At 47.1% G+C, this 26,384-nt stretch overlaps 1 protein-coding gene across 1 annotated transcript in view; it reads left to right on the plus strand.

Moving 5' to 3' along the window:
* The window catches only part of ksr2 (kinase suppressor of ras 2), a 592,582-nt gene extending 573,614 nt beyond the window's left edge, over positions 1–18,968 (plus strand). The window contains 3 exon segments of the mRNA XM_038791136.1: positions 12,141–12,272; positions 16,216–16,345; positions 17,373–18,968. Of these exon segments, the coding sequence (XP_038647064.1) occupies positions 12,141–12,272; positions 16,216–16,345; positions 17,373–17,534 (424 nt within the window). The 3' untranslated portion in view covers positions 17,535–18,968.
* The last annotated feature ends 7,416 nt before the right edge of the window (positions 18,969–26,384 follow it).

The following is a 26,384-nucleotide window of genomic DNA, read 5'->3' on the forward strand; positions in this document are numbered from 1 at the left end:
CATGTATCAGGTTCTTTTGTGTAGTAAAGTGAATTATGCTGTGTTATGCTGTTTTGTAAGCTGTATGTTTTGAGATGACCTGAGGTTATGAGAGTGTTGAAATCCTTAATTTAAAATAGGTAACCAGTCACACCGAGGTGTGAGTCTCAGCTGGTAGAAGATGTGAATGAGCGCTGTGACAGGTCAGTATTGTCGGGGTTGAAGTGTTGGCTAGTGTAGACCTGAGAGATGAACAGACACTTCCAACACTGATGAAGGTTCAACTCAATTTTATTAACTAACTTCTAACTAACTAACACACGATGACAGTGGGTCTAATTGATGCTAACTTAAACTAGAGACCTAAGCCTTGTCCGAACCAGTTGATTCTCTCAGCACGTGGTGTGAGTCTGTGCTGGGCTGGATGAGTTCTTGTTGCACTGAGAGGCAGCACCCAGAATGAGCGGGAACCGTGGTGCCCTCTGCCTTTATAGTGCGTGTATTCTAACTGGTGATTGGCTGCGGTGTTTGTACATGTTGATTGGTCCCTGTGTGTGTCCATCAGTGTGTGTCTGCACCATTATATACTGGTGTATATTATGACAGGGGTCTGTGCATTCCTCGTCTGTACTGTTCCCGAGGCTGGAGTCAAGGACCTGGCTCATGGACACACTCGGCTGTTTCCCAGATGTGCCTGCAAAAGAAAGAAGAAATCATTAATGTATGGCAGGGGGCTGAGAAACAGGAGATATCACTCACAGTATGGTTGTCTGATGGATGTTGCAGTGCTGGATCCTCACTTGGCTGAGGACTGCCAACCTCACCATCTACACATTCTGAATGGTCCACATGCTCGCTGGCCAGCTGGATCGCTCTGTCTTCAAATTCTGTGCGGACATTGATGTCAGACATCCCTCTACCACTCTGGAACACCTCTCTTTTGCTTTGTGCCAACTTATCCTGTAAGAAGACATTGGAGAGAGTGTAAGCAGGATGCCTGTGAGGGTATAAGATGAGATGCCTGGCGTACGTGGGTGGTGAACGAAGCCGTCAACAGGATGATGACACAACCCACATGGGAGATGAAGGTGTGTGTGGGACAGTGTGTGATGGTGTCCCTTGATCTGACATTGAATGCAACTCCTGTGGATGTGTAATGGGTCTGTAAGTGTGGGGATTGGGAGTGATGAGTCCATCCCTGGTGGAACTGAGGAGATCATTCATCCTCTTTTGGCACTGGATGGCTGTCCTCTTTTGGAGGCCGTTGATGGGCAGCACCACCACCTCCCATGCAGGATTGGTGTCCTTGTTTGGTGGTCCTTTCGCAGAGTCGGATAGAGGACATTGCGGTGGGCCAGCACTGTGTCTAGTAGGCCTCAAGGGTGGTGTCGTAAAATTTAGGGGCAGCATGCTTTTTGGCTTTGGCAGCCATTAATTCCCAGTGATTTGCCATTCCTTGAGGAATGATAGCTCTGTGCAGGGTTGGCCTTTAAATATGGTGTCCGGATCACTAAAACTCTAAGGTCATGGCAGGGCAGGCAATCAGGGGCCTTCCCAGCAGTGACAGGATGGGAAACATGTGCCTCTGCATTTTTCAAACCAAATGCCGCACACTACGGTTTGAATAAGTCACCATTGGCGACGGCAGGTCAAAAGTCACTTTACTCACCCAAAATCGAACTTTGCTGATTTCTGGGATGATTCCGCCCAATTTCAGCTGATTCTTATTAAACTATACTGTCATTGTGTTGTAGTACTGCTTAAGACAAGAGATGATACCACTGTTAAATGTGGTCCGGCACTGGATTATTTTCACAGTTACAATATATTTTAATTGCAATAAATTACCCAATCTACTTACCTAATGTGACATGAGAGATGCTTTGGATAATAGTAGGAACTCCGTGATTTAAAATAACTAAAACAGTCTCAGTGATGTGTGAGATATTTTACTGTATCCAACTTGTCTGCAGCCTACTTTGGATATGAAGTAGTATTCACTGGGAGTGAGTATTTACTTCATCCGTAACCACTAGTTGCTTGCGATTATGAACAAGACCACAAGGAATGTAGGGCAGAAATTTCCCAACATTTCACCAAGTATCAGTTTTGGTGCGAAAACCGATGCAAATCCCACCGGCCACAGCAGCACGATTCAGATCAAATTCCCCTAGTGACAAACACTGTGCCTGGAGCGCAAAGCAGTTCTATCAAGGGGGTGCTGCATTTAAAAAGCTTCACAACACTTGCTCAGTCAAGCAAGGAAGATGGCAGCGAAGAAGCCTGCTTCCCGCTCCACGGCATCAACTTTGATGCCGTAGAGGAGAGAAGGAGAACAACTACCCAGAGGCTGGGAGGACACCCTCCAGCAAGATCACGAACACCACCTGGGAGATAGTAGCAGCACTGGTGAGTGCAAGAGGACGTGGATGCAATGCCGCAAAAAGATGAACGCCGTACTCCATTCTGCAAGGTAAGTGCTCCCTGTATCCTCCTTGCCGCCACCCCTTGTACTGTCACCTCAATCCTACATGCTGCCACCCAGCCTCCCACAAGCTTACTCACCCTCCCCCAGGACTCATCTCCTCACAAACCCTCTTTTCTGACGCACTGTGACCAGACATGGCAGGTTTCACGTACCTCTGACCTGCCAGGCAGCTAGCTAACGACATTGCCATTTGTGTTCCTGCAGGATAAACTTGCTCATAATCACCATGAGTGAGCAAAGACGGGCAGTGAAATGCAGGAGCTCAAGATCCTGACTCCTGCTGAGGAGAGAGCCCGAGAGATCACAGGGGAGGAGCAGGAGCGGGCCTGTGCTGAGAGGGAGGTCGGCATGCCCATTACCCTGACCATGTACAAATACCATGTTCCTTTCCTTGCAGGAACATCACAGATCAGCCTGGACCATCCACCAGCAGTGTCCACCGCCCACCCTTGACATGATCTCAGAGGAGGACACCGAAGATATGTCATGGCTTTCACCCACACCTTCCACCATCGCAGAGACTCACACCTCAGTGGCAACCTTGCAGGCATGCTTCTTAGCAGGCAGGCCCCTGGGTCACTAACTGGCGAGCACCACACAGCTTCTGATATACATCAGGTAGAGGCAGGACAGTCCCAGGGATCAGTCAGAGTTCTGCTGGATCCAGGCTGTTGCTGTGCCTCTGCACATATTCGTCCTTCAGGTGCTGGAGATGCAAAGGCAGAGCCAGGAATACCAGGAGGGGTTGTCAGTGATACTCCTGTGACTGCAAGGCTGAATGGAAGAGTCCCAAGCCTTCTCCTGCAGGAGATGCACCAGGGCAACACTGCAAAGGTAGTGTCCACAGTGGAAAGACTGGAGCTCAAGGTCAGCTCCATGACGGGGGAACACTGAAGCATGAGTCAGTCCCTGAGGACCATGGCTGATGGCTTAAACTGCACGGTTCAGACAATGGTGGGCCGCGAAGACTGGGCAGTGCCAGAAAGCTGAGGCTTCTGGAGCTCACTCCCGTTCCCCCTCCATCCCATGGAGTAACCCAGGGGCCCATTAGCACCCGGAGGGATAATCCGCTGGAGCAGATCCCTTGACATTCCGCCCCGTAGACCCTGGGAGTGCTTAGCCAATCTGAATCCCCCTTTCCTGAGACAGGCACAACCCAGGCACAGGAGGCAGAGGAAGGTGACGGTACAACACCAGTGCTGCCCGAAAGTAGGTCGGGGACCTCTGGGACCCGACCCTCCAGAGGATACCTGTCAAGGGATCTCAGGCAACAGGGTGTGGAAGACAGCAGGCTGCCTCAACCTCTGATGTGCATATTGTGGACACACTCAGTGGAAGCATCTGTAAGGCTAAGGAATTGTAGGGGTACAGCATGGGCACGGGTAAAGTTATGCACTAGTAATTGGAGGACATGTCACTTGTCACATTTTGATATGTCACTAAATTAAATATTATTGCTCCTCACCACTTCAATTCCTCAGAATTTTCCACCAACATCTCAGTGGCATGGCACTTCTCCCCATTGGGATACAGCTGTTCTCACTGGGCCTCCATGCCTGCCAGATCGTTAGGCCCTCTCAGTGTGAATGTTTGATTGGCAGTGATAGCACTCATGCATGATTCAGTGAACCGTAGACCCTCACTTCTAATCCCTCTCCAGAGCAAAGGGACAAAGAAATGTAGCGCAGAATCTCACTCAGACATGATCTGGGGTGTCAGCGTGCTGGCAGCATGCAGACAAGAGTCAGACATAAGCAGTAGCTGAGGAGCATCACAGACCATCCTTCACAGTGAGTCATCATCACCCTCCTGCATTGACAGGCAGCAGGCACTCAAGGATGCCCCAGCCCCAACACCCTGATGATCAATATCTCAGCCACCTTCACCCCCAGTGGCAGAGGAGTCATGATGTCCTTGGAGGTGGGTCGGTTTCACTGGAGGTCAGCAAACTTGTCTTCCTCCATGAAGCGGGACTCGATGAGGACACCTCTAGTCCTCCTGCCCATGCACATCTTTGCCCACGTCTGGCCTTCATCCTCAGGATCCTCAGCCGGCTCTTCCTCAACGCCCTCTTTCACGTCCTCCTTGTCCGGGGACACGTGCCGCTCCTCGAGGTTATCCTCGGGTCATCCCTGCTGCAGAGCTAGGTTGTGGAGGGCACGACAATGTGGAAGACCCATCTGGGAACTCACTTGAAGTGCCACACCGGACCTGTCAAGGCAGCGCAACCTCATTGTCAACAGGCCGATGCACTGTTCAATGACAGCTCGGGATGCACTGTGCACCTCATTGCACTGGTCTCCGTAGAGGTTTGTTGTCTCCACACTGGCGTCATCAGCCACGACCTGAGGGTTATCCCTTATCCTAAGCCTGGGATGCCCCTCAAAGATTCCAGAGATCTGTGACTGGCCTTGGATGGAGCTGTCATGCATGGTCCCTGGAAAATGGGCACACATGTGTATGAAACGCATTTTGACCATTGTATGAATCTAACCTGAAACCCTCTGTACTTTGATGATAATTATACTTCCATTGCACACAAGAAAATTCAGCATCTGGGCTGATGATGATTCTATGCATTATTTTTGTTACATGGGGCGGGATTCTCCAATAATGGGGCTATATCCCCATGCCAGCGTCAAAATGTGGGTGTTTCATTCTGGACTGTCCTTAAGAAAGTCCAGAGCGATTCTCCAACCTGCAGGGGGCTTGCAGGGCTCCGGAATGCTTCTTGCAGCTCCGGCTGCGGATACGGGGCACTGCACTTCTAGTCGGAAATCTGCGCACGGCCTGCTGCGGCTGCCCCATGCAACATGGCGGACTCGCACTGCGGACCCTGATGCAAGAAGTAGGTCCCCAGGAGATGGCATGCGCCCGTGGATCGGTGCCGCCCAATCGCTTGCCTGGCCGTCCATGAGGCCCCCCCCCCCCCCGATGTGAAGGATCACCCCGCCCCCACCAGGGCGGCCGTGGACTGAGTCCGCCGGCCGTTCCCGACAGGCAAAACATGGTTAGAACCACGCCGTCGGGAACTGTGCTCACAAAAGAACCAATAGGACAGGTTTTCTTGAACAAAGAAAGATGTTGGGCAGGATCCTGGTTTCTGGTGCGGCGCATCCCCGCCAGCAGTGGGATTCTCAATCCTGGCAACTGCCCAATGGGCTTTACCATTGTGGGCACTGTCAGGAAATCCGAGGGCATGAAGGTGCTGCCGACGAAACGGAGGATCCTGCCGATGGAGAATCCAATCCATTAGCTTTATTAAACATCAACTGAGTAAAATGATAAAATACGCACTAACTTCTCACACGCACATTTGAAGTTCGCACACACAAACACAGATTCTAAAATAGGGAAGGATAAGTTGGCCAAATTGATGCCCATACAAAAGGTAAAAGAGTATACAGTCTGTATTTAGTGACTCAGTTGGCTTCAGGCTGAATTCAATGGTATCGATGCCTTTAACTTAAAGATGTAGGGCTGGATTCTCCCCACCCGCCCACTGCAAGAACGCCACGGACGAGCCGCATAGAATGGAAAACTCCATTTACCTCAGGCAGGATTCTCCGATCGCCGGGCGAATGCAGCCAGAGAATCCCGCACGTAGACAACAAAGTCGATTTTTCTTCGGGGATGGTAGCGCAGGTTTGGATCTTTAAAGAAATCTCAGTCAGCAGCAGTGCGTTCCTGAATGATTAGAGTCACCAGATTAAGGCTTGAAGCTGACTCAGATAAGTTTGATAAAAAAGGATACAGGAGGCATGGTAGCACAGTGGTTAGCACTGTTGCTTCACAGTGGTTAGCACTGTTGCTTCACAGTGGTTAGCACTGTTGCTTCACAGTGCCAGGGACCTGGGTTAAATTCCCAGCTTGGGTCACTGTCTGTGCGGAGTCCTCCCCATGTCTGAATGGGTTTCTTCCGGATGCTCCGGTTTCCTCCCACAGTCCAAAGATGTGCAGGTTAGGTGGATTGGTCACGCTAAATTGCCCCAAAAAAGGTTAGGTCGGGTTACTGGGTTACAGGAATAGGCTGTAGGTGCGGGTTTAAGTAGGATGCTCTATCCAAGGGCCAGTGCAGACTCGATTGGCCTAATGACCTCCTTCTGCACTGTAAATTCTATGATTCTATGATTTCACTTAGGTCTTCTCTCTAAGCTGCTTATTCTCAATTCTGGTAAGAAAATGTGTGCTTAAAACATACAAAACGTTGGCTTGTCATGTGATTTCCCTCTCCACCTGACCAGTAATTCAATCATGATTGTGTGATCCAATTGTAACTTAATTGAGCCAAGTCTGGGAAGTCTTCCTCTTAGCCAGGGCCTCATTGTTCTTGTGATTAGCTTTTGATGGTTTGTCTCCACCAAATTAGAGTATCTGGATGTTGTGCTAATGGATTAGGAAATATGATTTATTCACCTTCTTCTGTCATTATCTTTAATAGCTTTTTGCAAGCATGCCGTGTCCATCTCAGTGGGGTTGGAATGTAGAATGTATAGTAATGAGAAATATGTAGCCATCACGGCTGTCAGTTCACTTTGGACTGTTTTTTTAAAGTCTGTTTTTAAAAGTTCAATTCATAATTCCAGCCGGTGGATTAAATATCATTGGGCTTAATTCTCCGGAAAGATTTCCATGTGTGGTCGCGAGAAGAAACTGCTGCCAGCTTCCCGGCGCTCGGTCCAGCGAGGTCGCAACACTATTCAACGTTAATTGGTCCACTTAATGAGGCTCCACATGCTTCTCGCTGCAAATGAAGGCTTACCAGCCGATTGGCCAGGACCGCACTCACCAACCCCCTGCTAACAAGCAGCACTTAAACACTACGTGTACAGTCAACCCGTCAGCTCACAGTCGGGCTGTCAAGATTCAGCGATGTGGACCTGGCGAGGCTCGCAGATGCGGTCGGGGCCAGGAGGGATGTCCTGTTCTCCCGAGGGTTCCGGAGGGTGAGCCGAAGGGCAGCCAGTGCTGCCTGGGATGAGGTGGCGGCGGCTGTAAGCTCGAGGAGTGTGACCAGGAAGACTGGCCTCCAGTGCCGTAAGAAGGTCAACGACCTACACTAGGCAGCACGAGTGAGTTGACACCAACGCCCCCGAGACCTTTCTGCCCCCACGCGAACATCCACCCCCCCACACTCTCCATGCGACTCCCTCCACCCCTCCCTCCCTTCAACACCCCCCGACCCTTCCTTCACACAGCGCCTACCATCACTGTGAACCGCTCCTGTGGCTAACGATGCCCTCTCTGTATCTCCGCAGGAGAAGGTCTCGCACAACCACCGGGAGGGGGCCCATACTGGTGGACGCGAGTTGGACTTAAGAATCCTCACCACCTTCGAGAACGGGCTCTGGAGGACACGGGGATGGCCGAAGACAGAGCGGTCACCAATGTGGACATTGGCGGAAGCCGCAGAGGTGAGGATCCAATAGGCCCCACCCGGAGGACCTGCCACACGAGTTGTTATTGCCATATTGACTGACCCATCCCTTCAACGGTCCACATGCCCATTCTCCCATGGATCCTCCAGCCTACAGCACCAGCCCATCCTGGGTGGTCCCCTCTCCAGCCTCCCAGGAGAGCACCTAGGAGGATAGCTCCAAGGAAGACATGATCGATGTGTCACAGCTGTCATCCACACACTCGGCCAGCGCAGATACACACACCTCGGTGTCAGGATTTGGGGGTACAATCTGGTGAGCACCACACATGTGCTGATGTACAGCAGGTGGAGACAGGAATCCCGAGGCAAGACAACAGTCAAAGGTCTTCTGGATCCTAGGACCCAGCTGGGTCCCAGCCTGATGCTGAGCCTCTGGTACAGGGTTACCCGTAGCTGATACAGACAATTGGGACATTCAGAGGGAAAATGTCAGCGACACTCCAGCAGGTCAATAGCCAATTGGAGGAGTCCCAGAAGCTACAGGCACAGGTGATGCCACCAGCAATGCATGGCACCGAGGCCAACACGGCTAGGGTGGCGACCCTGAGTGGAGGGTCTGGTGGATGACTCCGGCACCATTAGTGAAGGTGTCCAAGGCGTCACGCAGTCAGTGACCCTCATGGCTGAGGGTCTCGGCAGAATGTCCAACTCGCTGGGGGACATGATCCAGTACAAGGCTGATCTTGATGAGGTTCTGCGGGACATATCCTGCTGTCAGGTGGGCATGGCCGAGACTCTGCAGAGCTTGCCCCAGTTGTAGGTGGGCATTGACAAGGCGCTGCAGAGCCTGGCCCAGTCACTGAGGAGCATCGCCGAGGGCATCGACATCTTGGTGCAGACATTGGGGAACCGCCAGGGCTGGCACAGCCAGATGATGCAGGAGCAGCTGGAGCTCGAAGCAGCTGTCCCCACGTCCGAGGTGAATCCCGGGGCCCTATGGGCACCGAGCAGGAGGAGGGGGTGCTGGGTGCCAACCCAGACCCATCCCACTCCGCTGATGAGGCCGCATCTCGAGGTCAGCACACGGGACAGGGCAGCACGGCTGTGCATGTGCTGTCGACAAGTGCATCCTGGGCCCTCCGGCCCCAGAGGACGCCCGCTAGGGGCATCAAAGGCCACCGGACAAGGTAAGCAGCTGGCTGCCTCCATCTCAGATGTGCATCCTGGGGAGACACCTAGATGTAGCGGTAGAGCTAGGAAGAGTAAGCATGCTGAGGATCACTGATGACACCGGGGGAGGAGGGAGAGGTTTGGGGGAGTAGGTTGTGGATTGAGGGGGTGGTGGGGAGAGTGGGACAGCATCATCGGGAGTGAGGAATTGTATGACACCTGTGACACATTAAGTACCCTGTTTCACAACCAGTATAGCGCCTCTGTCACTTTGTTCTGCTATGCGGGCCTGCCTCTGTACCCTGGGCCCATCTTTCCAGGCATCTCCCCCTCCCTGTAGAACTCCCCCACCCTCCGGCCGTGGACGTGTCCCTGGAGCTGTGTCCCATCCCCTGGGTGTTCAGATGTTGGCTGCTGCACATTTTGGGGGAGATTCGCCAAGCCCCGCGCCGGGCCAGAGATTCGGAGCATCCGCGCTATGACGCCCCGACGCCGGCGTGCGATTCTCCAAGGTGCAGAGAATCGGCGACATTTGCGCCGGCACGGCGCTGGCCGTGGGCCGCTGGAATCGGCGGGGCCACCGATTCTCCGGCCCGGATGGGCCGAGCGGCCGCTTCGACACGACAGAGTCCCACCGGCGCCGTTCACCCCTGGTCGCAGCCGACGGGAACTCTGCGGGAACGTTCGGGGGGCGGCCTGTGGGGAGAAGAGGGAGGCTCCTTCACCGGGGGGGGGACCTCCGATGGGGTCTCGCCCGCGATCAGGGCCCACCAATTGGTGGGCCGGCCTCTTACCCCCCCCCCGGGCCTACTTTCAGCCGTGGCCAGCCCCTGAACACCGACCCCATGTTGGGTCGGGCCGGCGCACAAAATAAGTTCCCCGCGCATGCGCAGGATTGAACTGGCCCAACTGCGCGGGTTGTGCAGTGTCCATTTGGCGCCGCCTACGGAGGCTGGTGCAGCATGAACCGCTCCAGCGCCGTGCTGGCCCCCTGTAGGGGTCAGACTAGGTCATGCCTGGGCCCTGTTCGCGCCCTCATGAAACACTACGGCGTTCATGATGACGTGAACACTTGGCCGCCATATCGGAGAATCGCCCCCGTGGTGTTGCCTCCCGCAGTGTTCAAGCACAGTTTCCAGGCATCTAGGTGTGATTGGGTTGCTAGGCAATGACTCTCACGTGCTAAATGGCCCGCCCACCCATGGGAACCCACTGGGGTTGTGTGAAGTGGTCACTTAATCACGATTGATAATTCTCTATTACCAATAGCCTTCGGCCAGAGGCCTCGGCAGTCGGTTTTCATTGTGGGTGGTCGTTAGGCAGTCAGACAGGGGCTCGGGTTGCCTCCGGAATGGGTACACATGATCCAAGGGTTGGCATGCTGGTGCTGTGTGCAGTTGCCCCCCACCCAGCCAAGGGTCCTCCACCCCTGCTGAGCACTGAGGTGGCAAGCCCAGCACCCCCGGATTCTTTGCCTGTAAGCAAAGATGGCTACTCACTTCCTTCGCTCCCTGCAGAAGCCCTTACGCCAGGTTCTCATTTTTCAAAAGGAGTACTAATCGGCGCCAGCATGACCACGTGTTGGGGAGACCTATGAATGATAGGAGGCCGTTGGATATGTGGTTGTTCTGTTGATTGTATGGAAATAGGGCTTAAGTGATGATAATTGGTTTGTCGCCATGCTACGGTGAGATCACGATTTTGCCTATGGAGCCGGCCAGTTGCATCACAGATTGTTTGGCGCCTGGCAAGATTCTCGTTTTTTGACCTCTCCCGCTATTCACCAGCATCGTTTTGCTCGAGCAAGAGCGTAACGAGGCCAAAGTATCGCACCCATTATTTGGCATAAAGCAGCTCTTTAATCATCAATGGTCAAACGATCAAACAACCACATCAATTTGATTTTAAATTGTGCATTTATCTTAGCGAAAATTATAAAGGACACTTCAGAAGAGTGTTATCAAATAAAATTTGACCTGAAGCCACATGAGACGATATTGCGATAACCAATCAAAAGCTTGGCAAAAGATGTAGATTTTACAGAGCAGCTTAAATGTTGGTTCGTGTAATGTACAATGGTCTTGAAATGTAACTTCTTGGTTTGTACAGATTCTTTCCACATTGATATCTTTACATCTCCACCCAATTATTGCAATATTGATTAAATGTAAGCACATAAATATCAACCAAAGAAAATAAATCTCTTTCCGCCAGTATGTCACCTCATCGTCAAGTCTGTGTTTTAATGCTTTGAAGTTAAACTCAACCACCAATAACAAATTCTGTGTTAACAGCTACTCTCCAACTATCAAACTAGTCAAGGGATCGTCTCTGGCATGGAGCAATCAGTTCCCACTACATGATTCAGTAACGTCGGGCTGTACTTCAGCACTCAGTAAATCAGCAGCTGGAATTTTATGAACACCTCCCGGGTATGAGCTGGCAAGTGAAAAGGGGTGTAGAACTGGATGGCATGGCAGCAGATGCCATGCCCATCAACCACCCACCTCTGCTAGAATTTTACTAGCAGCAGGGTGAATGTCAGGTGGCCTAGCCCACTTTAGGCCAATTGCGTCCCTAAAGTGGCCAACTAAAGAGCTCCTCCAGTTGCATCTGGTAAAATGCCAGCGGTCGGGGGTCCCACATAAGTGTTTTAAATACAAATTTAGAGTACCCAATTATTTTTATTTCCAATTGAGGGCCAATTTAGTATGGCCAATTCATCTGGGATTGGACTGGCAGGGCCATTGCCTCTGTGAAAATTTTTGACCAGAATTTCTTGTTCTTGCATATGTTTAGGACCAGTTCCCAGGAATGTCTGTCTTTAAATTCTTCTAATTTGATTTCTAGATGCAGTTTCAATATTGAGAAATAATAAATTCATGTACACCTGTGTGTTACAGCAACATATTAAACTGCAATATGGATCTATTTACAGACTACTCAGTTTATGTCTTATCTGTCAAAATCATTACTTCCGTGCTTCTCCCTAATTGCACAGCTATTTTAGGCTGACACTTTGTGATTAGTTAGCAAATGCAAAAAGTAGGAGAAAAAACAAAACTGATGATTATTTTCCCCTGTCACTAATTGTATGAATTTTTCATTGGTTTTATTCTCCAGGAGAGAGAGTGAAATGAGGATCCCGAATGGTTGGCTGTGTCATCTGGCTCCTGAAATTATTCAACAACTTTCTCCCTCTACAGATGAAGATAAACTCCCGTTCTCCAAGCAATCAGATGTATTTGCATTTGGGTTAGTTCACTGCCGCCTCATAAGATAAGCTCTGTGGTGGCTGGTTTTTTTAAAAATTGTATTAAATTTGTCATAACATTAATTAGACTGGGACATAGCTGTATATTTTGAACATATCTTAACTTTCTCAAGCTGGAATCTTAATTGGGATTCATAATAAGTGATCATGGAATATGCAATGGTGTTTACAGAACAGGCCTGACCTCACAGTTGGATAATCCAGATGACCGATCAGAACTTGGATCTCACTTTGTAGCCACTCGTCACTCGCGACTTGTAAACACTTTCACATTAATCCCTGGACCCTTGGAAAGTCTCTGCAGATCCCAGTTTGAGAAATACGAACAAAGACCCTATCCCATTTACTGATCTGATAGTGGGATGTTAACCTATTTATAGTACTGTGGACAATCACACATTATAGAAGCCATCAGATTTTCAATTCCATTATTATAATATTCTGTACTGGGCATGGGAGACTAACATTACCTCCATAAATTCCTTTCAATGATAACTGCCCAAAGTTACCAAAATATATTTTTTAAGAGGTAGCATAAATTAGGAAAAACAGTGATCCATGTAATTGTGAAGCGTAATGGATCACTTATTGGATTTAAGATACATTTATCCAAAGTCCGTTGCAATTTAATTTACAAGATTTTCTGCAATCATTGGCTGCCCCTGGTATCACAGCAACATATGCAAGTGTTCCTCTACAACAACCTGTAAAATTTCTCTTAAACTGGTGGGGCGGATTCTCCGTTTCCATCACTGTCAATGGGATTTTACCTAGAAAACACCCCACCACACTGGGAAACCGTGGGGGCGAGAGGGGGTGGGGGTGGGGGGGGGGGGGGGGGGGGTGGGGGGGGGGGGGGGGCGGGCGCACTGCCGGCAATCCCAATGGCCAGAGAATTCTGGCCCACCTTTGGTGATGTATGCGGTGATATGCCTGTGCATAGTTTTGTATATAGTTGTCTATCAAGGTATAGTTAGCAATGCGACCTCCAACCAGCTGATGGCGATAGAGATCTACCATATGACTTGAGACACCGGCCAGTTGGTAGTAAGTCATACAAGACGTTAGTCGCACTAAAAGTAGCTCCAGGTGAATTCACTGAATTTATTTATTTTGTTACTGTTTGTATCATGGTTTGTCAGTTATCTTTCCACGTGTTCATCTTGTTAATAAATTATCTTGCTCGTCAAGGAACTGGATGTTCTGTGTGGATCTTTACTGCGGCCATAACACAGAACATAACAATGTGTAGTAATTAATATTGTTACAAATGTAAATTATGAGCAACCAGAACCTAGTGCTAAATGCAGAACATAAATATTTTCTTTAACAGATTGTTTTTAAGTAATTGAATGAGAGGAGGTTGATTTATTACATTAAAATGAAATTTTTGTGTTTTGTACATCCATTGATTATCCTGTAGAGTTTGTGAAAATCGCTGAAGATATTTTCCCCTTAACCAAATTTTTTAATTAATTTCAAAAATACACTTTATTCATAAAATCTCGAAAGAAAAATCATTACAAATACATTTCAAATAATCATAATAGTAAGAAACGATAATGTTTACATTTCCTCCAGAGGTCCAGATGCAGTCTGAGGTGCTTCAATTCAGTAATAAGGACATTACATACATTTAAATACTTTCATTACAATTCTTTTGAAACTATTTACATTGGCCATGTTGCACCGTGCGGTGCTTCAATACAGTTACATATATTTAGTATTAAGCAGACAGACCAGGGGGTTTTACCAGCCCCTCGCTGTACATTTGCTGAAAGGCCTTACACTGTGGCCTTTCCCCATTATGACTTGGAGGTGGCTGCCCCAAGCTTGAATGCGTCCCTCAGCAAATAGTCCTAGACCTTGTAATGTGCCACTCTGCAACTTTTGGTTGAGGACAATTCTTTGCACTGGAAGATCAACAGGTTTTGGGCAGACTGAAATCTTTCACCGACTTGATAATCCTCCAGCAGCAGTTAATGTTTGTCTTGGTTAGTGTCCCTGGGGACAGCCAATAGAGCACAGAATCCTGCGACACAGAGCTGCACGGGATGAACCTTGACAAATACTGTAACACAAAACGAACCTCAATGAATTTTCAAGTAATTCTCTTTCTTAAAATATGCAGAGTCCTTGAATATCTTTAAGGTAAAAGTAGATAAATGTTTGATAAGCAAGGAGGTGAAAGGTTATCGGGAGTAGGCAGGAATTTGAAATTGAGATTAAACTCAGAACAGTCATGATCGTCTTGAATGACAGAGCGGGATCAAGTGGCTTACAACCTTTCCTAATTTGCATGGTTGTGTGCACACAACAGGAAAGGAATTACAGTATGTTGCAGCACGTGCCCTTGTTGGACAACATTAACACCGTGGAGACTGTAAATTTGGATATTATCTCCCTGAATATAAATGTAAAAGATGTTGCACTGCAAAGCAATTTCTTCTAAAGCCACAAGTCCCATGAACATTGGCTGCAGAAAGCATTCATTGCAAGTGAGAGGGGAAGTGGAACAACACTATTTTGTTAAAAAATGTTATTTGACTAACACCTAATCTATAAGAAACGCAAAGACCATTCCAATGCATTTAATAAGAGTAATTGAACCAGACTTTGTATGGCCTATCAATTAAATACTTTGGTTGTATTGATTCAAGCCTATGGGCGTGATCCAGTGGCCACGCTATGCTCGAAAAGCAGCTCGCTGCGGCGCAGTGATGTCAATAAAAGCCAGGAGACCCCGTCCAGGGATCTGCCTGGCTCGCAATGCCTCGCGCGATGTTGCAATGTAAACCCCATCACTTTTTGGCAAATCTGCATATTAGAGTGATACAGCTAGTATCACTTTAATGTACATATTTCTGAGGTATCTGAGGCTTTGGGAGTCATTCCCTTTGCCTCCAAGATCTCGGGCAAGTGCCGTTCTGACTGGTCTCCACAAACGGGGACGAAATAGAACGGCACTTATGGGGGTCTCCCAGGAGATCGAAAGCCCCCCCCCCCGCTACATGCCCTTTGAGCAGGGTGGTACCCTGCCACTGCTGGTGCCACCTGGGCACCCTGGAAGTGCCACCTGGGTACCAGCCAGCTGGCACTGCCATGGTGCAAAGCTGGCATTTTGCTCTGTGTGCGATCAGGCCGGGGCGCCCTGTGTTGTGAGGGGGGGGGGGGGTTGATGGCTGGGCACCCTCCCAAAGTGCGTTCGGTCTGGGGCGAGGGTCACTTCGGAGGCGCCGTAGATCAAGCTGCAAGCAAAGCTCCATAGTGAACAAAACTGGGCTAAGTGCGGCCTCGGCCATGTATTCCCCGTTGAGGCCCCTTATATAATACGAGTTGCATTTAATTAGTTGAATCACACCATTTATGTTGATTTTCTTTTGATAATGGGCTGATAACTTTATAAATGAGTTTCAGTCAAAGTCGTTTATTTTAATAAGCCAAAAATATACTGAAAAATTCCGCGCATGATTTCCAGAGCGGATTGCAAAATTACTGAAGTACCGACGAAATGGTCAGTAGAAAGCAGCGCATTAACATTATCATCGTAATGTGTAATGTATTAAAATGCTGTAAGCTACAGCAGAAATGAAAATGATTGAATTGTGGATCCCTTTTGTTTTTCTTTTAACTTCCAACAAATTTAAATCACAGAATGTATTTTACTCTTCTAAACATATAAATTAGACATTACATAGCCAGAGATATTTTAGATGTTGCAGGCACAGCACTCTTTAAATTTGGTCTTTCTCTTTTCTCCTGCTTTAGTCTGTTATAAAGATTGCAGAAGAGATTTTAGTTTATTTTCTTTGTCTTTTGGGAATGCATGGAGTGCAATCTAACTTGTTCCAGTTCTACATCTGTACAAATGTTTTCAAAACACCGTACTGTTGTGTTAATACTATTTATTGAATTTTATGACAGAACCATATGGTACGAGTTGCATGCACGCGAGTGGCCTTTCAAAAATCAGCCAACAGATGCGATAATATGGCAAGCCGGGCGAGGCATGAAGCCTAGTCTCAGTCAAATTGGAGTGGGAAAGGAGATTTCGGTAGGTAGACACCAAACAGCCATTGCTAATCTAAAATTATTCAGTACTTTAAAGTACTACATGCCCATGTATGACTTAGATCTGTCAAGAGGCTCAGAAGTGACAAACACATTTACTTGAAATGAACAATTTTATTGGTCTGCATGGCTGTCTTGCTAAGTCTATATCCTTGTATTAATCTGTATTAATGAATTTTCTCACCTTTAGTTCTTTTGGTAAGGCCTGCTTTGCCATATAACCTTTTTCATCAATAAAGGCCTTTCTTAGAAAACGAACATGGCAACATCAAATGGCCTTTATCTCCCTTTATGCAGCTTCAGTTCTGTACAACTTGTTAAACATAGAACATAAAGTGCAGAAAGAGGCCATTCGGCCCGTTGAGTCTGCACCGACCCACTTAAGCTCTCAATTCCACCCTATCCCGTAACCCAATAAGCCCTCCTCACCTTTTTGGTCACTAAGGGCAATTTATCATGGCCAATCCACCTAACCTGTGCGTCTTTGGACTGTGGGAGGGAACCGGAGCACCCGGAGGAAACCCACGCAGTCATGGGGAGAACGCGCTGACTCCGCACAGACAGTGACCCAGCGGAGAATCGATCATGGGACCCTGGTGCTGTGATGCCACAATGCTATCCACTTGTGCTACCGTGCTGCCCAATTATGACGAATATTTCACTCATTCCCATTGTTAGTAATAATTTTGTTACATTTGTACGATTTGACAACATGATTTGGTTTTATGGTGTTATTTATAAATCCAGTTTATAATATAATGGTGAACTTCCACCAATACCATTTTTGTATTGGTGTTAAAAGCATCTGTGTCTCACACCAGAGATTCCGATTATAAATCTTGTTAGTTTCTCTTGTGTGGCTAATTTAGCTGTACTCCATTTTAAAAACGTGTTATGCATTGTGTTAGCTTTGATCTGTTAGCAGGTAAAAATAAATGTATGCATGGTATAGCAATTTGTATATTTTTTTAGTCTCAGTGCATCTGTTATCTGTTTCCTACCGATTCCAGGATATCCTGCTTTTCTGCTGGGCCTATGAGCAGGAAGAGCGTCCCAGCTTCCCGAAGATCATGGAGCTGCTTGAGAAACTGCCCAAGCGAAATCGCCGCCTCTCCCACCCTGGACATTTCTGGAAGTCAGCTGAGTACGTTTCCCTTAGCTCCAATGTGTGAAAGTCCAGATACACATTGTCGGATTTTGGATGCAGTCTTGCGTTTCATGCATTACGTTGCTTTAGTGTTTCAAATGATTGGTGGACAAATCAGATCAATCCTCCAAGGGTGCACAAGTTGGGAATCGGAAACGAAACTCCAAGTGAGTGTTTTAAACCTCAGCCTGATAAAATCCGCAGCAGTATGGGTGCAATTTGGCACACTTTCTTGGTAGCCACAGCTCCAAGGGCCAGGGTGAAGAGCGCGGTGTGTGGAAATATCACTTGGTTTTAGTTGATGGAATTCTTGTAACTTTGAGTTCGGTATCTAGCAGGCACAGGAGGCACACTTGGAGAAAAGGCCAATTGGGTTCAAAAGAAAAATTCTCATGAATAAATTCCGTGATATCATTGCCTAAAAAAGTACTTGCATGATCCTGTGGCTGCTTTGAGTCTATCTGCAAATGAGGAAAGTTCCAACTGCTCAGATAGTCCCTCAAATGGGTAGTAATTGGGAAAAGGAGTCTAATTCATGTGCTGTGGAAATCTGATGAGACCATGTCACTGGTAAAAAATACTGTTGTGACTCAGAAACATGTGTGATCCATTAAGATTAATGTCCTATTTTGTATCATGGCCAGGTGGATAAAATAGGACCTTCTTGTTCTGTGATATAAAGTGATTTATATCAACAGTGTAATTTTATCTGATTCCGATTGGGCATGCAATCCCAATAATCAAAAATTGCTACAAAATTGCATATTGTGCTTCTTGATTGGTCTGAATACTCAATCCTGTTACACATGTGTGTGGTACCAAGACAGGAGTTGATAAAGGTCACAACAGGCCCTGATCATGGATCCAAAAATGAGGTAAACTAAATGGGCTGTATGATCTTTTCTCATTTCTACCTTTTCAATGAGCTTATGTTTTTATCAGCAATTTGTGTGTCTATACTGACCTATAATAGGATCCTACAATCCTGGATCTTTACTTTGCCAATCTCTGGATGAGAAACTAAAAACGATCAGCAGATTTTAGTCAAAAATAGCTTCCTCCACATTCTTTCATCGTCCTATTGACGGTTCATGTCCCATCTCCTGCTGCTTCCCATGGTGACTGCTGTCCCACCTGACACTGCATGCCCTTACTGCAATCTGATTGTGCCAACTGATGCCCTGAAATAAGCAGGGGATTTTTTAAGGTCAACATTTATTTTAATCCAAACAAAACAAAGTATACAGCCTTTTCACAAAACTCAGTCAGTACTGTAACTATAAATCTCTGCCATAGATAATTTGGTTCAGTGATAATTCATTTGATACACCAGCAAAATCACAACCTTGTACTGTGTGGTCTTTCAGAGACACGAGTCTTTCTTTATTTCTGAGGCATTTTTATGTACTTTTCCTATGTGTTTAACTTTATTAAAACATCTTAGTGTTTTGGATTTTTTTTGGAGTTTAATGGATTTTTTTCTTTTGGACATTGAAATTTGATTCTAACAGTAGCGTAAAACATGGTCCATACGGTGCAGTTATAGTTCCATAAAAAAGTGTTTTTATCTGGCACTGCAATTTTATCAGTTCTTTACCATGATAGGAGTGCACACTACCTATATACCTTCTGCGGGTAAAATAGGAATTTGCATTTAAAGAGCACCTTGCCATGACCTCAGCACAACATAAAATACTTTCTAATCATTGGATTACCTTTGAAATAGCGTGGCAATTGTCAACGGATGTTCCAAAATAAAATAGTAAAGTGCAAGAATGACCATTAGTGCTGAGGGAGGGATGTTGGCCAGGAAACGAGGGACAGTTCCTACTCTTCTTTGCATAGTGCCGTGGGTTTCTTTTACGTCCAGCTGAATCACTGGCACCTGCAGCGAGAACCTTGGCTGAACATCTCATCTGAAAGACAGCCCCTCCAACAATGCATCACTCTCTGTATGCTGGATTACGTTTTCTAACCTCTGGTGGATATAAATTGACTCAGAGACATGAGTGTTGCCGTTAAGCCAAGTTGATAACGTGCATTTAGAAAATACTACCGTGCATGCAATGAGGTCTCATTTCCATGAATTATTGCCCATCGGTCATGGAGATTTGATCATCACGTTCTAAGCACCTGGATCATTTTTTACTTTGAAAGATTGCTGTGATGAGAACGTCCTACATTTCTAATAGTGAGCAAAATAGCATTAGCAATACATCTATGAGCACTGCAGAACCAATGCATAAAATGATATAGTGATGCATTCAACATATTTTTTCACTTGTTTACAAGTTTGATTTTTAATACATAGAGCGTAAAAACACATTAAGAAGTTATTTGGATATGTTTTCTGTGCATTTAAAGGCATTGATCATAATTCTGAGTTATTAATTCAATTGACTCATCATGCGGCAGAAATCACAGACCTCAAGTATCCCCAACAATGAATCATTTAGCCACTCTATGCAATGTTGACCTATTTCCACTTGTTGCAAAAATGACCATTCTTAACAAGCTGGCAAAGGTAGGACATGGCAGAATGGTCGTTGGTTGGGATGGACGATTGCAGTGGTTCCTTTGATTGCACTATCCTGATTTTGACAGGCAGAAATTTTAATCTCAGGAACAAGGTGCTATTTTGAATCAGTTTAGGTCCTCCGGTGTCAAGTTTTGATGCCTTTGCTCTTGGAACATTTGGAAGTTTTCAAGGCTTTATGTCCTCAGACCATCGCAAGGCCCAAATTATAGTAGTGTGCCCCTTTCATAATGTGCTTCTTACATTTTTCAATTCTCTGTTCAAGAAAAATAAAGAAGCACTCAAATGTGGTCCAGCTTCAGTGAGCAATCCAAGTTATGAATAAGCTAAATATTTCAAATGTTAGAAGCACTGTCATATTAAGGTACATATACGAACATCAGGGACATTAAATATTTGAGGAGTAACTACCTAGTAAAATGGTAAAAAAATGTCCCTGATAAAAATCTAGGGAGAACTTTAAACAGTCAAAAACAGAAATGAATCCATTAACATTATATTTCAGTTTAAATCTATAGAACCCCATGATTTATTTAAAGTACTTACCTACAGCAATTCATTGTCAGGTGTTAAGTTTGGAATTTTCCTGAATTCCATTTAAAGTAATATATTTAAATTTCTGAATTTTCATTCAGTATTTCATACACAGTGAAACTTTGGAGTTATCTTTATTATTGTAATATTCACCATAACCAACCAAAGTTAACACTAAAAATATTTTAAATTAATTTGAACACAATCATTTGTCCCAGTTGCCCTGTCATCCCTTGTTTCTTCCAACCTCTCGAGGTACCTTGGCCCCCACGGGCGGCACAGTGGTTAACACTGCTACCTCACAGTAGGCCGGCACGGGGGAACAGTGGTTAGTAATGCTGCCTCAAAGCACCAGGGACCTTGTGTGGAGTTTGCACTTTCTCCCCATATCTGCGTGGGTTTCCTCCGGGTTCCGGTTTCCTCCCACAGTGCAAAGATGAGCAGGTTAGATGGGGTCATGGGGACAGAGTGGGATGTGAGCCTAGGTAGGGTGCTCCTTCAGAGAGTTGGGGCAGACAGGATGGGCCAAATGGCCTCCTTCTACACTGTAGGGATTCTATGATTCTCTTTTCGTAATGTAATCAACACCACAATTCGATTTTCATTTTTTTAAAGTTCAAAATAACTGACCTACCTCGTTTCTCCAGCCACCCTGTGTCCACTGTAATATCCCACACGGAACCTACGGCTGGGAATGTTTGTCTTCCCCATGCTCCTTTTGGATTACGAGTACCCTTGTTAGGGACTGGGTATCTCAATTACCCAGTGTATATAAGGTCGGCCAGTAAGACACCCACCTCAGTTGGAACGATAGGGATCTACTGGGTAGTGTACATATTGTTTGTGTAAATAAAAATCTGTTTCTTATTTAACTCGGTGTGGACTCCCCGTGTCCTTATTAAATCCACCATTTATTTCAGGAGTGGGGACAACTTGGTCTAAAAATAACATTGCCTTTTCACTGGTTCAATCATAGTTCCTAAGGGAGGTCTTTCAGTGACTTGAATGTCACGATCCTGTAATTGCCTGGGCATACGTGATCAAATCAATCATTGATGCATTTTTTCACATCACAACACAAGGACTGCCGACAGCTTAGTATTCTTTACCCAAAATAGTATGCACGGGTGGGTACGTTTATTCACAATGCATTGAAGGCCAAGACAAGTGTGTAATATCTTTCTATGTTTCGCTATAGCTCTATACTATTGTGCAAGAACGGAGTAAAGGTAAGTAAAGGTTTAGCCTTATTAAAAAGATGCTGATTAAATCTCAGAGAGTGGGCATTACAGAATCTTGTGTAAATGTAATCAGTCCCAGAGGACCATAGGCTGCTCTCCCTTTGAGAGCTGACTGGTGGTGATTTAACCTGAGGATCACCACACCTCAGGCGAGGGGCAAAGTTGAGAAGGCGGGGCCTTGATGAATAACCTCAGTCAGTACGGGAATTGAACGCACAGGTTTGCCATTGCTCCGTGTCACAAACCAGCTGCTCAGCCAACTGAGCTAACTGACCCCATAATCTAATGACATGCAACTTATTAAAGGTAGCATTCACAAAAGCCCTTATTGCAGTATCTTATTGTTTTGCAGTCATTACCCTGTCTGGCCATGAAGTTAAACCCTGTGGAGAAGTTGAACTTTGTGGTGCTGCTGTTGCCAGTGCTGTGGAATCTCTTAAAAAAGTTGTCCAAAAGGGTGTGATCTGTTCAGTACACCCAGACTGACAGGACACTAGTGCAAGTGTTTGCCAGAAGCTTACAGAGTAAGCAGATCATGATGTCAGACAGCCTGTAACATTTAATTTATGTACGCTCACCATTTTGGACTGAAGAAGTCCTATAATATCCTGCTCCCTCCTGTCTCCCTCTATCCTCTACTCCCTCATATCTCCCTTACCTCTCCCCCACCCTCCCTCACTCTTCTCTTCTCCCTCTCTCTCCACTTTCCCCTCTCCTCCCTTTCCACTCTCCTTTCCCCTCTCCTTTCCCCTCTCCTTTCCCCCTCCTCTCCCCATCTCCTCTCTGCTCCCTCAGCTCATTTCCCCCACCTCCCTCTCCTCCTCCCTCCTCCCGTCCCTAAGCACTCCCAGGTGAACTTGCATTCGGCTACATGAGGGACCCTCATCTACATGAGGGACCCTCACCTGTATAGGGCCAACCATCCACCTTCCAGATGAGCTGCCTTTGACTTAGTTTTGCTGGTGCAGTTAGTGGAAGTGCTGTGCTGTTTTATTGGCGGTGTTTTGCTAACATGATGGATTTTCAAGATGCTACATTTTGACGAAGGTGTCAGAGGAGTTGTTTGAACTGTAAAGAAAACATTTATCGGACTTTAGTCATGGGGGCTATCATAGAACATAGAACAGTACAGCACAGAACAGGCCCTTCGGCCCTCGATGTTGTGCCGAGCAATGATCACCCTACTTAAACCCACGTAACCCGTATACCCGTAACCCAACAATCCCCCCATTAACCTTACACTACGGGCAATTTAGCATGGCCAATCCACCTAACCCACACATCTTTGGACTGTGGGAGGAAACCGGAGCACCCGGAGAAAACCCACGCACACACGGGGAGGACGTGCAGACTCCACACAGACAGTGACCCAGCCGGGAATCGAACCTGGGACCCTGGAGCTGTGAAGCATTCATGCTAACCACCATGCTACCGTGAGGCCCCTATTTTAAAAGAGAATCAACATTGCAGTACCACTAAACTACAGCATGATTTGGTAATAAAGAGCAAGGCAATAGAGCAGGAAAGCTGTGAGCAGAGGGAGGAAGAGGAGGGCCCTCAATGGAAGTCACTTAACCACTAATGGTCTTTAGGGAACACTTCTCCTATTTCCACCTCAGCCAGGAGAAATGCCTAAGGTGTCTGCGCTACAACTGGGAGATGTGTTGGGATTTGTAAATTGGTCAGGGTTGAGACCTAAGGTGGGAAGGCACACAATTTGGTTCCACCCATCTCTGTACCAGTTCACATCCTAACCCCGAGCCATTTTCATGCGGGCGGCTCAGGGATGGATTGGCTGCCCACCAGAAAGCAAGGGAGCAGCCAATTAATGCCAATCTTTACAGATAGAAGAAGCCTCATTCAGACATTAACTGGTGTTTCCAGTTGACAATAGAGGTGGGCTTAGAGCTGGGACAGTGGGTTACGGACACAAAAGTGAGTGATGAACTGCCCTCTCAGACCCATAATGAACACCATTGCATAATTGCTGCTGGCCATCCCTTGGAGGGTTGCCCCTTGAGGATCATAGAATACTACAGTGCAAAAGGAGGCTATTGGGCCCATTGAGTCTGCACCGACCCTCGAAAGAGCACCCAACCCAGGCCCACTCCCTGCCATATCTCGGTAATCCGACCTAACCTTTGGACACTAAGGGGCAATTTAGCATGGCCAATTCACCTAACCTGCACATCTTTTGACTGTGGTAGAATCATAGAATCATAGAATTTACAGTGCAGAAGGAGGCCATTCAGCCCATCAAGTCTGCATCGGCCCTTGGAAAGAGCACTCCACTAAAGCCAATGCCTCCACCCCATCCCAGTAACCCCACCTAACCTTTTTGGACAATAAGGACAATTTAGCGTGGCCAATCCACCGAACCTGCACATCTTTGGACTGTGGGAGGAAACTGAAGCACCCGAAGGAAACCCACTCAGACATGGGGAGAATGTGCAAACTCAACACAGACAGTCGCCCAAGGTCAGAATCGAACCAGGGTCCCTGGCGCTGTGAGGCAGCAGTGCTAACCACTGTGCCACCGTGCTGACCATGGTAAGGTAGCTATGGTTTTTTAAAAAGTAAAAATCTGCCAATGTGCCTCACAGTCTTCCTATTCAGATCAGCAGCTTCCACTTTGATTGGTGGGACTGCAGATCTCAGTGCTGGAGACTCTTCCATTGGCCCTCCAGTGTTCAGAGACCACCCATCATCCCTAATTGAACAGTGAGCTTGCTCCCAGGCCTTTAATTGGTTGAAGCATTGAAGATTGTGGTGGGCAACCCCAAAGCATGCCATGCAGGATGGGGAGCCAAAACCATTTCCATTTCCCAATTCCTGGTCACTGAACTGTGTCACTTCCTCCAGCCAGATACACAACCTCCCAGCAAGGAGAGGATGGGATTGCCAATGGCTATCAAGGTTACCGCCACCCTAGATTCCCATATCACTAGGTGCTTCCAGGCCAGGAGTAGGCAATTTCTGCAACATCTCACAACTCGTCATCTGCCTGCTCTGTAAACTCCTGACAAACGCATGGCATGTCATCCATGGCTACATAAGGGCAGTAGCAGTGGCCTTGCATCGGAGAGTGAACTTCACCATCTGATGCCTGACCAGTGAGAAACAGGAGGGGAGAGAATGTGGATTTACCAAGTTGACGAAATTCCCAATGTTGACGAGTGAATTTGACTATACAAGTGTGTCTCTGTCGGCCTCACATTAACTGGGAGATCTACTACAACTGCCAAGGCCACAACTCCATTAACATCCAGTGAGTGTGCGACAAGAAGATCCTCTCAGTGAATGCCTGCTCTCCTGGCAACAGCCTCGGCGCATTCATCCTGTAGTAGTCTGCCACATCTGCCATCTTTAGACCACCACCAACAACCAGAGGCAAGTTGCTAGGTGACAAAGGACACCTGCTGTTCACCTAACACATGACCCCCTTACGCCACCACCCAACCATATGAGCACAGGGAGCTTATAAAGAGGGACGTGCAAACACCAGAAACATCATGCATAAAACCATCATCACCCTGAGACAAGGGTTCCGTAGCCTGGGCCATTCAGAAAGCATCCTCCAGGACTCACCAAAGTGGGTGTTCAAGTTTATTGTAGTCTGCTGTATCCTCCACAATCTCACTCGTACGAGGGGGCAACCTTTGCCACCAGGCATTTGCAGGCACCCGAAGAGGATAAAGAACAAGCAATGGCAAAGGAAGAAGCAGTGAGGAGACATCTGGGATGCCATCACTCTGGAAGGGCTGTCTATGAGCAGATGCTGAGACACTGGTTTCTCCAAGATATCAACCCCACATCACCATTGCTCCAAAGTCCTCCACCTTTCAATTTACCTGCTACATACCATCATTATATTCTCTTGGCCAAAATCCTGAAATAAAAACCACCAACAAAAAACATTCCATTACAACTTTATCTAACAGCACTGTCAATAACCCTTAGAAAACTGAACTATTAACCTTTGCACATTCCCTTAGTTACTGTAATATGCGGCAACCTTTGGCTGTCCTAGTGTTATGTGTTACATTGAAGCTGCAGCATGATTGGCAGAAGGCTGCTAACTTTTAGTGGGGGAGGCTGCAGATGGTCCTTGAGCAGCTTTGTGCCTTGAGGGATCAGCTCCGGACTGCACCACATCAGCGTTAAGGGCAGCAGTCTGGACTTGCTGGCTGAAAGGCAACAGCAAGGACATTGGCAGAGTGATAGTTGTGAGAGCCATGAATGCATTAATTCCAAGAGAGGACAGCAGATCCGTGCACCACTGGACCACTGGCATTTCCCAGGGTGGTGCTCCCACAATCTGAGTTAGAGGACTGATTGGCAAGCTGCTTTGAGAGTCTCCATGGGCCTTCATCAGTGCTATCCACAGCCATGCTGGCAATAGGGGTGGTTAGCACTGCTGCTTCACGGCACCAAGGACCCAGGTTGGATCCCAGCCCTGGGTCACTGTCCATGTGGAGTTTGCACATTCTCCCCGTGTGTGCGTGGGTCTCACCCCCACAACCCAAAGATGTGCAATGGAGATGAATTGGCCATGCTAAATTTC

Source organism: Scyliorhinus canicula, chromosome 1 (assembly GCF_902713615.1).
Source record: "Scyliorhinus canicula chromosome 1, sScyCan1.1, whole genome shotgun sequence".
NCBI classification, from domain to species: domain Eukaryota; kingdom Metazoa; phylum Chordata; class Chondrichthyes; order Carcharhiniformes; family Scyliorhinidae; genus Scyliorhinus; species Scyliorhinus canicula.